This window comes from Dipodomys spectabilis, unplaced genomic scaffold (genome assembly GCF_019054845.1).
Source record: "Dipodomys spectabilis isolate Male_0828 unplaced genomic scaffold, ASM1905484v1 ptg000030l, whole genome shotgun sequence".
NCBI classification, from domain to species: domain Eukaryota; kingdom Metazoa; phylum Chordata; class Mammalia; order Rodentia; family Heteromyidae; genus Dipodomys; species Dipodomys spectabilis.
The window spans coordinates 1,215,632-1,227,763 of NW_024870707.1; the positions used below are offsets into that span (position 1 = coordinate 1,215,632).

Here is a 12,132-nt window from a genome sequence, read left to right on the forward strand (position 1 = left end):
CTGATAGGATTACAGGTGTGAGTAACCAGTGCCTGGCTTCATACAGATTTTTTTTTTTTTGGGTCCAGTCGTGGGGCCTGAACTCTGGGCCTGGGTGCTGTCCCTCAGCTCTTCAGCTCAAGGCTAGCACTCTACCGCTTGAGCCACAGCGCCACTTCCGGCTTTTTTCTTTTTGCTTATGTGGTGCTGAGGAATCGAACCCAGGGCCTCAGGCATGCAAGGCAAGCGCTCTACCACTGAGCCACCTTCCCAGCCCCTACAGATTTTTTTTTTAAATGACTAAGAATCTCTTTTTTATAGCCCCAGACTTGGGAGATCTTTTTCCTCTCCCAAATTATCTACAGTGCTAGGATTCTCAGGAAGAATAGCTAACAAGAATTAAAATGGTTAGTGATAACATGCATTTCACACTTACTCTGGGCTAGATACTGGGCGAATGCTTTGTATATATTTCAGGAGGGTGCTATTATTAAACCTATTTGTTTTATAGATAAATGAAATTCACAGAGGTTTAATTTCTTGTTCAGAGTTGTAGTTATTAAATAATAAGATATTTAGGGCAAGGAATGTGGCTTAATGGTAGAGTGCTTGCCTAACATGCATGAGGTCCTGGGTTCAATTCCTTGGTACCATATAAACACACAAAAAATAAAAAATAATTTAAAAAAATAATATGGTATTTAATAATATAGTTCAGAACCTGAACCCAGGTACCTGGCTCACTAAAGGCACTCAATAGACAACAACTGCCTGGAGGCCTCAAGCTTCCATACCCCACTTCCACTTAGTGAGCGGTCAGAGCTCCAACTCAGTGACTACAGTATTAGGATCAACAGGAAAGCTCACTTGCACACTTGCAATCGTAGCTGTCTAAAAAGTAGAGGCAGGAAGGCTAAGCAAAATGGGCTAGAAGTATAGCTTAAATGTTAGAGGGCTTCCCTAGCAAGCATAAGGTCGTGAGTTCAAACTCTGGTACTATCAAGAAAAATGTAGGGGCTGGGAGGGTGGCTCAGTAGAGTGCTTGCCTTGCATGCATGAGGCCCTGGGTTCGATTCCTCAGCACCACATAAGCAGAAAAAGCCAGAAGTGGCGCTGTGGCTCAAGTGGTAGAGCACTAGCCTTGAGCTGAAGAGCTGAGGGACAGCGCCCAGGCCCAGTGTTCAAGCCCCATGACCAACAAAAAAAAAAAAAAAAAAGAAAGAAAAGAAAAGAAAAATGTAAAAATGCTTTGTGGGGGCTCAATCCTCACAAAGCAGTTTCTCTATAGCCAAGGCTTATGAACTTGCATTTTAAAAAGCTCCATGGCTAGTTCTGTTTACCTCTATTTAATTAGCTACTGCTAGCAGACCAGACCAGTGGGACTTACACAGTAAAACAACAACAACAACAAAAAGATTTATTCCTTCAAGTGCTAGAACACAGGAGTAGTGGGCTGAGTGGTAGAGCACTTGGGTGGCTTAGAACCTTAAGGAAATACCCTAGTCAGGAATGGTTAGTTACCTCTCTCCTGAGCCAATACCTGTGTGAGCGCAAAAGGATGGGACACATGGCTGACCAAGACCTGCCGCAGTTTCCCATTGAGGTCAGCACTCTCAATCCGGTCCAGGTGTGCATCTACCCAGTAGATTCTGCAAAGCGAAAGAGAGAAGGATGACAAATGCTTACCAGAGAAAGGGAGCCCAGCTGTTCCCTGTCAGGACTTATCTGCCCTCTGCTGAGCTGAAATGGCAGGTGCTTTGGGCAGTCAAGAAACTCCGGTGAGGAAAGGCCATTGATGTTAAATGTTAAAGTAAGGGAGCAAAAGCTATTCAGGAGAAATATAAAGAGTCTAGAGCCTTTGGCTCTTACCCCAAAATCAAAACCCAAATTCTTTAAGAGTTCATCTTACATGGCCCTTCCCAAGGCTAAGAGAAGAGGACACTCCATAAACTACTAGAAAACTGGAAGTGGGGCTGTGGCTCAAGTGGTAGAGTGCTTGCCTTGAGCTGAAGAGCTGAGGGACAATGCCCAGGCCCAGAGTTCCAGCCCCATGACCGACAAAAAAAAAAAAAAAAAGATTCAGCTCTTAAAAGGACTGGAGAAGTAGGCCCTGTGGTCCAAATAGAGGATATGTTCTGATAGAGGCCCTCCATCTAAAAAACTATATATAAACTAGGCAGATAAAATTCAGCTAAGGGTTGGATTTAGCAACTCCTTCTGTAAAACTGTTCTCCACCTGCCAAGGAGTCTTCCAATTTTTTCATTTCCCCTGCTTCAATCTCTGTCCTCTTATTGATCCACCTGATTTCCAGGAGAGTATGTCTGGATTCCCACCTGCGAGTATCATAGTCCAAGGTAAGGCCATTAGGCCAACCTAGGTCTGTGTTGATGAGGACCTTTCTCTCAGAACCATCCAGATTTGCCCGTTCAATCTTGGCAATGTGACCCCAGTCTGTCCAGAAGAGGTACCTGAGATACAACATTGACATTATCACCATTGAGAAATGGCATCCAGAGGTTGACAGAATATTGTGAACACATCAGTACACTAATAACATAAACATCTACCAGCAGCCCCTATGCAACCAGGAATATTCTTCCCTGGATCTCTGCTAGCCATAGACTTACCCCTTCCTAGGGAAAACAGCAATGGCCCGGGGCTCATCCAAGCTGTTGTTGATCAGCACTTTGCGACAGGAACCATCCAGCCGTGATGCTTCAATGGTATTTCTGCCTGTGTCTGTCCAATACAAGTTCCTGGCCACCCAGTCCACTGCCAGACCATCAGTGGTCTTCAGCCCACGTCCGATCACTGTCTCCATGTTGCTGCCATTCAGGTCTGCTCGCCTTGGGGAGAGCCCAGAGGTGGATAAATGACCAGATTGACTAGGAATACACTGGACTCTTTTAATCCATAATTGGACCCCTGCCAGATTGTAAATTCCATGGGGGCAGAAAGAAAATGTCTCCTAGCATGTTTCTTAGTACCTGTCATGATAGGTGTTCAATAACATATTTGTAGAAGGAATGAATTAATTCTTAGGAGGGCAGAGTGTGTTCCCTGCAAAATGGGTTCACCTAGCCACAGGACAGGTGTTAATCATTCCTCATCTTTCTTTGGGAGAGAGGATAAGGGTTGCTAAGTAGTGACCTTAAGAAAGTTAGAGCCAGTGGAGGGAGGAATTGGGAGGTGGGGAAGGAAGGGAGGAGGTAACAATGCTGGATAGGAAATGCACTCATTACCTTACTCATATAACTATAACCCCTTTGTACAGTATTTTTACAATAAAAACAAGATATATATATATATATACATACATATATATAGAGAGAGAGAGAGATGAGAGAGAGAGAGAGACGAGAGACAGAGAGAGAGAGGAAGAGAGAGAGAGCAAGTCAGAGCCAGGCACCAATGTGGCTCATGTGTGTAATCTTAGCTATTTTAGAAGCTGAGATCTGGAGTATCAAGGCTGAAATCCAGCCCAGGCAGAAAAGTTCACTCCATCTCCAAAATAACCAGCAGAAAACAGGGCAGGAAGTGTGGCTCAAGTGGCAGAGTGCTAGCCTAGAAAGCATGAGGCCCTGAGTTCAAGCCCCAGTGCTTTCAGTTAAAACAAGGATAGAGGGAAATTGGGGCCAGGAATGTAGTTCAGAAGTGGTGAGTGCTTAGCATGTGTGAAGCACTAGGTTCAATCCTTAACACAAGGAGAAGAAAAAGAAAAGGCAGAGAAAAAGAAACAGAAAAGGCAGGTTTGTTAAAACCTACCTGTGTACATTTACAGAGAACCCCCTCCCTTCCCACTATAGAACTCAACCTTAAGATGAAGACCATAAGAGCACATCACAATCAATTAAATGTGCCTACAACCCCCAGCATGAGAACCTAATACACCTTCAGGGAGAACAAAGGCAACTATCCCTGTCCTCCACAGGAGTCTCTGCCACTAAAAGCCACTATAGCTGGTAACAGGGCATTATATTCCTGAGTTATGTCAGAATCAGAAATTTAAAGAATAAAAATAAAACAAAAACCAGGTGCTGTGGCTCATGCCTATAATCCTAGCTACTCAGGGGGCTGAGATCTGAGGATTGCATTTTAAAGCCAGCCTAGGTAGGAAAAGTCTGTGAGACTTTTATCTGCAACTAACCACCAGAAAACCAGAAGTGAAGCGTTGGCTCAAAGTGGTAGAGTGCTAGCCTTGAGCAAAAAAAACTCAGGGATAGTGCCTAGGCCCTGAGAACGGGCCTTGAATTCATTACCTTCCTGTTTCATCCTCCTGAGTCTCTCTGGGATACATATAGTCTTTTTTTTTTTTTTTTTTGCCAGTCCTAAGCGTTGAACTCAGGGCCTAGGCTCTGTCCCTGAGCTTCTCTATACTCAAGGCTAGCACTCTACCATTTGAGCCACAGCACCACTTCTGTCTGGCCTTTTCTGTTTATTTGGTTCTGAAGAATCAAACCTAGGGATTTAGGCATGTTAGGCAATCACTCTACCACAAAGCCACATTCCCAGCTCTGCATATTCTTTTATTAAACAAATAAGCAAACAAAAGTTTGTAACTCTGCTCTAAGCTCTACAAAGTGGTCAAATTAGGATTAGAAATCAATGTCCAAATCACGAAAATTACTTGGTTTGTTTAGCTGTCAACTCCAAATGTAACCTCATAAAATCTATGAGGTTATATCCCCTGCAACTTTCAGTGCTACTCATACCTGATAACATCCAGGAACACATCTGTATAGTAGACTTTTCCATCCACACTGTCATAGTCCAGGGAGATGACATTGTTGAGCTCAGGGACAGGGACATGCACATCTGTGTGGTCACTAGTGTCCAGTGAGATACGCCGGATGGATCCTCGGCTGGAGAAGAGCAAGTAGGTCTCAGGAGAGTGATCACAGGTCTTCCCATCTCCCTTCAGTTGGATTCCAGTGGGGCAGGCGCAGGAGAAACCAGAGGGCCGAGGCAAGCAGAGATGGGAGCAGCCGCCATTTCTCAGGCCACACTTATTAAAACCTAGTAAGACAGACAAACTTTCACATCCAGCCTGGTAGACTGGCTGACCCTCAGGAAGCCTTAGTTTCTTGGGTTGACTTCTTGTTCTAAGTGACAGGATTCAGGGATGTGGTAGAGGAAGTGACTCCAGGAGTCATTTGAAGGTGACAGTATCATATAATGATCCTGAAAACAATTGCCTCTGATTGTAAAGGAATTCTGTGATTGGAAATACATGTGCAGTTAGACAGTCCGGACATTGATACTGACTCACAACTCCAGGGGTCTTCTTACCTAGGGGCTGTGTCCGATCCACAGCCTGGATATCCATGAGGCCTGGCAGGTTAGACCTCACCAGGATGACATTGCTACCAGTACCCTTGTCAGCACGATGAATGCTACGAGTCTGCCAGTCAGTCCAGTAGATGTATGAGTCAAGTAGGGTAAGGCCATACGGGTGTTGCACTGGTGACACTAATGTATGCCGATTGGCACCATTCAGGTCAGCAACCTCAATTCGCTATAGGAGAAGGAGACAGTGGGAGGCAGCTATCAGTTGGGAGGCAGCTATCAGTTGGCTGGTTTGGAGCACTGGACTACAGTCATTGGACAGGTCTCTTCTGTCTTACCAGACCTCTGGGAAACAGCAGGGATGGGGTACTCACCTCAGTGTGGGCATCAGCCCACAGCAGCTGGGAGCTGGCCTTGTCTACAGTCAGACCATTGGGCCACCCGAGGTTGTTGTTGATGAGCACAGTGCGGTCTGAACCATCCATTCCAGACCGCTCTAACTTGGCGTTTTCCCCCCAGTCTGTCCAGTACATAAACCTGAGTGAAGAAGCATGACTTAATTATTCCAGCCTATTCCAGTGGGCTAATTACTTTGCAAAGGACTTCACGTGCTAATATTATGTCATGGAATCCTCATAAGGCATGCTTTTTTTTTTCTTCTTAAACTATCACTCTTGTTTTATGGTAAGAAAGCTGAGGCTCAGAGAAGGTAAACATTAGATCTAAACTGATGCAGCTGATCTATGATGAAAGAAGTTGAATATTGGTTGTCTAATTCTTGGTTCATGTTTTTAACCTGTACACTTTGCCAGCATACTGAAAGAAATCTTAAGAGAGTAGATCATACCCAGAGGATCAATCAATAGTGATCTCCAGAGTTCAGTGTTTCTGTGACCCAGGCTTGTTCTCCATTGCATACCTTTACCCAGTCTGTAATCCTAGCCAAGCTGATCCATGCCCCTGCGCAACTCTCACCCCATCTCGTGGTATAGAACAATGGCCCGGGGACTGTCGAGGTTCTGCCACACCAACACTTTGCGCATGGACCCATCCAGGTTGCCCACTTCGATCCGGTTTGTTCCTGTGTCTGTCCAGTATACTTTCCGGCCAATGGCATCTACTGCGAGCCCATCTGTGGTCTGCAGCCCTGTAAGAAGTTAAAAAAAAAAAAAAGGCACTTTTAAAAGCAGGTGGGAGCTGGGCTCACACCTGTATTCCTAACTACTCAGGAAGCTGAGATCTGAGGATCACGGTTTGAAGCCAGCCCGGGCAGAAATGTCAGTGAGACTCTTATCTCCAATTAACCACTAAAAGCTTACGTGGTAGAGTGCTAGCCTTGAGCACAAAAGATCAGAGACAGCACTCAAGCTCAGAGTTCAAGCCCTAGGACTGACAAAACAAAACAAAACAACAGATGGAGCTGGGCGTCAGTGGCTCATGCCTGTAATCCTAGCTACTCAGGAGGCTGAGATCTGAGGATCACTGTTTGAAGTTGGCCCAGGCAGAAAAATTCTGGTGAGACTCTTCTCTCCAATGAACCACTCAAAAAACCAGAAGTGGAGCTGTGGGTCAATTAGTAAAGTGCCAGCCTTGCGCACAAAGAGCCTCAGGGACAGGCCCTGAGTTCAAGCCCCACAATCAATCAACCAATAAGCAAACAATAAAAACAACAACAATGAAATAACAGATGGGATATTTCCCTGGCTCTGTAGCCACACAGGTGATGCTGGGGCTGAGAGGAAGGCTCACCTGTAGTGATGATGTCTTCATGCTGTGAGCCATCTAGACTAGCACGGCTGATCCTGTGTAGTGTGCTATCAGACCAGTATACCTTTCCTGGAAAAGGAAGGCTTGACTCAACCCAGCTCACTCATGCCCATAGAGAAAGTACCATATAGACAGGGATGGGGAAGTGCCAGAGGGAACAGGCAGTTCCCAGGCGCTGAGGTGGCCAAGATGATTGGAAAGAAAGGGCAACAGTGGCTGTTGGGCAGGGAAAGGAAATCAGGTGGCAAAGATGACCACACAGACCTTCCTGAGGGTCCACTCCAATGGCAATGGTATTCTTCATAGTCACATTGATGGGTAGCACCACATCAGCAAAGTAAGGGATGTCCAGGGAGACCATGCGTACATCTATCCTCCTGGCGAAGATGAGGAAACTGTTCATGCCTGCTCAGGTAGAGAAAGAAGAAGGGAGGACAATCACTCCAGCAGACTCATTAAAAGGATTTGGATTCAGACAAACTGAACCTTAATGCCTTGACCCAGCTAGTTTCTAGTTATGTGATCCTTGGAGTGTTACCACAATTATTTAAGCTTCAGGATCCTGATGTATAAAATAGAGACAATTACAGGTGGCTATAAGGATTAAAAAAGAGCACACACCAGCTAGGCACAGTGGCTGAAGCCTGCAATCCTAGCTACTTAGGAGGCAGAGAGCAGGAGATCACAATTTGAGGACAGCCTACATATAAAAGTTCCTAAGATTCCATATCAACCAATGGCTGGGTGCCATGGCACTTTGTTATCCCAGGTACAGGACAAACACAGTGGCTGGGCGCAGTGGTGCTTACCTACTATCCTCAGCAACATGGGGAAACACACAGGTAGCCCACCTAGCCCAGGTATAAAGCAAGACTATACCATGAAAATAACCAATGCTAAAAAGGGGCTGGAGTTTTTGTGGCTCCAGTGGTAGAACACTTACAGAAGGAATGTGTGGGGAAGGTGGGGGAGGGGAAAATAAAGCCTGAGTATTAGATTACACATGTCTTCACAAATGATACTTCATTAATACTGTGGAAGGACCCTTGATTATAAAGCTAAAGAGAAAGAGTAAAGGGACCTCAGAGGGCTTTATTTACAACCTAGAAGGCATTCAAATACCCTAAAGTGCTAAGAGTTTAATGCTGCCTAGTAAAACCTGACTTCCAACATCTGGATAGCAAGGTTCTACTTCTGGGACCTTCCTACCACATGATTATCACATAGCTAACCCATTCACAAAAGGGGCATATCTAAGGTGGGGAGAGTACATTGCAGATATACATTTTTTATTTATTATACTAATTCTGATTTGTATTTTTTGTTTTCTATTTGGTAGTACTGTGGTTTGAACTCAGTAGTAAGTACTCTACTACCTGATCCATACCCCTAGGCTCTTTTTGCTTTCATTATTTTTTCAAATAGAGTCTTGCTTTCATTTGAGTTGCCCTGAGTTCAGCTGGGATGATAGGTAAGCTTACAGCTCCATTCAGGTTTTTATTGTTTGAGATGGTGTCTTGTAAACTTTTTCGCCCAGGCTAGTCTTGAACCATCCTCCTCCTGATTTCAGCCTTCTATATAGCTAGGATTACAGGCATGAGCGACTATCCCTGGCTTATTATACTCATTTTTATACTCATTTTTAGCAGAAAGAAAGTGTCTTTTCCTAATCAAATCAGTATATTAAAATTTTCCAACAGATGAAAGGAAGCTGTCTTGAGGCAAGAGCATCTTTCTCCAGTCTGCATGAAAATCATAACCAGTAGGATCTTGCCTTCAAACCTGTCTAACCTGCTCACTCTGTGCCACCCCTTAAACTTCTACCTTCTTTTTCTGAAAACTCTTTGTCTCTTCTGGAAACCATCAAGACTCATGGATTCTCAGACCATGACTTTGAGGATCTATCTTGTAGCATATCTGTAGGGAACATACTCTATCCATATCTGTGATGCTTCAACTCACCTGGTGAACAGGTCTTCCCACCAGGTAGCAGGTTGATGCCTGTGGGGCAGGTACAGCTGAAGCCACTTGGATTTGGAGACCGAAGACACAAGTGGCTGCAGCCGCCATTCTCCATAGCACATGGTGTGGTCACTATGTAGAGGAGGGGCAGGGTCAGTGGGGTAAGCTAGGGCAAAAGACGACTGAAAAGAAGGTACAAAGACTGAGGGGCTGCTTGCCTGGTGGCCGCTGGCGATGGAAGACATGGATGTCCATGAGATTCTCCAGGTTCTCCTGCAGCGTTTCCCTATCTAGTCCTGTCAGCCGGTCAGCACTCTGTATACTCTTAGTCTGCCAGTCAGTCCAATAGATGCGTTCTCCATAGAGGGTCAGCCCAAAAGGGTGGGGGAGCTGGCTTCCAATCAGTACCTGCAGGGACCCAGTACTGGTGTCATTCCCAGCAAAGTTTGACAGTATAGTGCAACAGTCAAGAGCTCGGTGTGGCGTTAGAATGCAGCTTGTGAACTTGACCTAGAACTAGGTCTCTGAGGCTTTGATCTACTAATCTGTGATATAACTACGATAGTGCCTGGCTTCAAAGGTTGATTTCTAAAGATCATGTATTACTTATACAATTTCAAAGCATCTATGTATGAATACAAAAAGGAAAAGAGCCGTTTTACAGTGGACACTATCTTAACCATGCAATCAAAAGAGATATCATGATAATGGGCCATGTCAACATCTGTGCCTACTGATGGGACACTGAGAACACAGGACATGACTCCACTCAATGTAGTTTATTTGACCCAAATGTATAATCTGAATCGATCTCAAGGAAAACAATCAGACAAATCCCAGTGGAGGGTTGTTCTATACAAGAATTGGCTTTTTCTTTTTTTTTTAATGCAAAAGTCAATAAAGATACAAGAAGGTAAGAAATTAAAGAGACAAGAGCTAGGTGTCAGTGGCACATAGCTATAATCCTATCTATTCAGGAGGCTGGGGTCCAGAGGATGGCTGTTCAAGGCCAGCCGAAGAAAAGTCTGTAAAACTCTATCTCCAAAATAACCAGCAAAGGACACAGCTGGGAGCATGAGTCAAGTAGTAGAGTGCCAGCAAACTGTGAAGCAAGAAAGCCGGGTAAGCACAAGGTCCTCAGTTCAAATCCCAGCACTATTAAAAAAAAAGTACATAACTCAATACAATGTATAATCTTAGATATGATCCTGAACTAAAGGAGAAAACTAGGGGGATAAAGACATTAATAGGAAAACTGATAGCAAATTTGAACACTAGTTATAGAATTTACAGCAATGTTGTATCAATGTTAAATTTTTTATTTTTATTTTTTTTGTCGGTCGTGGGGCTTGAACTCTGGGCTTGGGCGCTGTCCCTGTGCTCTTCAGCTCAAGGCGAGCGCTCTACCACTTGAGCTACAACGCCACTTCTGATTTTCTAGTGGTTTATTGGAGATAAGAGTCTCATGAACTTTCCTGCCCAGGCTGGCTTATGAACTGTGATCCTCAGATCTCAGCCTCCTGAGTAGCTAGGATTACAGGCGTGAGCTACCGACACCCGGCTCGATGTTAAATTTTTATTATTATATTGTAGTTATATATGACAAAGTCCTTGTTCTTAGTAAATATGCATTGGAATCTTTTGTAACCAAGATGCCTATTTAATCTTAGCTCAGAAGAACATTTCTGTGTGTGTGTGTGTGTGTGCACGTGTGAGCATTCATGGAGAAAGAGAAAAGAGAGAACAAGAATAGTGAAGTTCATGTGACAAAATGTTCATTATTTGTCCTTTTCACTATTCTGTAACATTTTCTGATAGCTGGGGCTCTAGCTCTGTCAGTGGTCAGCAGGGAGTGCTATTTTGAGGTTGTCAGGGCCGTGAAAAGGGGTCTCAGCGTCTCCCTTACCTTCCTCTTGCTGCCATCCAATCCAGCAAATTCAATTGTCTTCATGCCAGCATCAGCCCAATATAGCCGTTGGGAACCATAGTCAATAGCTAATCCATTAGGCCAGGTCAGATTAGAAGAGATGATGACTTGGCGGGCAGAGGCATCCATGCCAGCTCTCTCAATCTTGGGACTTGCACCCCAGTCAGTCCAATACATGTACCTGAACATAGGTAAGAGAAGTCTTACAGACCTTCCAGCTAATACCTAGAGGGGAGCCTACCGCATGTGAAGCCCTGGGTTCAATCATCAGCATGAGAAAACATATCCAGTATACTCTAGGGTTTTAGGATTTCTACCTGCAGAAGCTGCCCAGACTCCTGCCTCACCATCTGGCTCAGCCCTGGGCTCAGAACAGTCAATGAGGGTCTTGATTCTTATCTCCAGTTAATCATCAAAAAGCTGGAAGTAGAGCTGTAGCTCATGTGGTAGAGCACCAGCCTTGAGTGAAAAAGCTAAGGGACAATGCCAGGCCCTGAGTTCAATCCCCAGGACTGGCTTCCTCCCAACCAAAAAAAAAAAAAAAAAAGGTTTGTCTAGAGAAGAGGACACTGAATGTCTTTACCCTCTGTGGATTCTACTATTGCCTTTGTGTTCTGATGTACCCACAAAATCTGGTCACTCTTCCTGATCTCCAGACTCCCCCTCCTTCCCTTCCCCCTCCCCAGTATGCAGGTGTAGAGGGGGTTTGGGGCACTAAAGGGCCGACTCACCCGCCCATGGGTTCCACCACAATATCTCGAGGCCGATCAAGGTTCTCCCAGATGAGTACTGTCCTCATGCTGCCATCAGTGTTGGCCACTTCGATCCGGTCTGTACCTACCAAGCAAAGATAATAACTCCAGTCTTGCCTCCTGATCATCCTTGCCCAGAACAGAGCCTGGCATGCAGTATATGGTTAGTAAATATTTTGTGGCAGATGCACAATGGCTATTTAGTGAATTAAACTATGAGAAGAAATTCAAGGAAGTAATCAGTTTCATTTTTTGGAAGAGCAACACTTCCTAAATCAAGGCAATCAATCAACTCTGTCCTATAGTTCAATGCAATGATTCTTAGACTTTAGAGTACACATAAATCAGGAGAGTTTGTTAAAATCCAGTCTTGAATTTAATCCCTATAGTAATCTTGTGTGGCACCTTAAAATTTGAATTCTTTTCTCTCTCCTTCCCTTCCCTCCCTCCCTCTCTTC

The 12,132-nt window shown here is 44.6% G+C and overlaps 1 protein-coding gene across 1 annotated transcript in view; it reads right to left on the reverse strand.

Annotated features, from left to right (window-relative positions):
- The window catches only part of Lrp4 (LDL receptor related protein 4), a 43,603-nt gene that overhangs the window by 13,748 nt on the left and 17,723 nt on the right, over positions 1-12,132 (reverse strand). The window contains exons 19-31 of the mRNA XM_042675624.1: positions 11,654-11,759; positions 10,902-11,103; positions 9,214-9,403; positions 8,996-9,127; positions 7,298-7,438; positions 7,016-7,102; positions 6,242-6,413; positions 5,641-5,803; positions 5,270-5,495; positions 4,693-4,996; positions 2,608-2,826; positions 2,314-2,448; positions 1,520-1,628 (exon numbers count right to left, since the gene is read on the reverse strand). Coding sequence (XP_042531558.1) covers positions 1,520-1,628; positions 2,314-2,448; positions 2,608-2,826; positions 4,693-4,996; positions 5,270-5,495; positions 5,641-5,803; positions 6,242-6,413; positions 7,016-7,102; positions 7,298-7,438; positions 8,996-9,127; positions 9,214-9,403; positions 10,902-11,103; positions 11,654-11,759 — 2,186 coding nt within the window. The remainder of the gene's footprint in view (positions 1-1,519; positions 1,629-2,313; positions 2,449-2,607; positions 2,827-4,692; positions 4,997-5,269; positions 5,496-5,640; positions 5,804-6,241; positions 6,414-7,015; positions 7,103-7,297; positions 7,439-8,995; positions 9,128-9,213; positions 9,404-10,901; positions 11,104-11,653; positions 11,760-12,132) is intronic.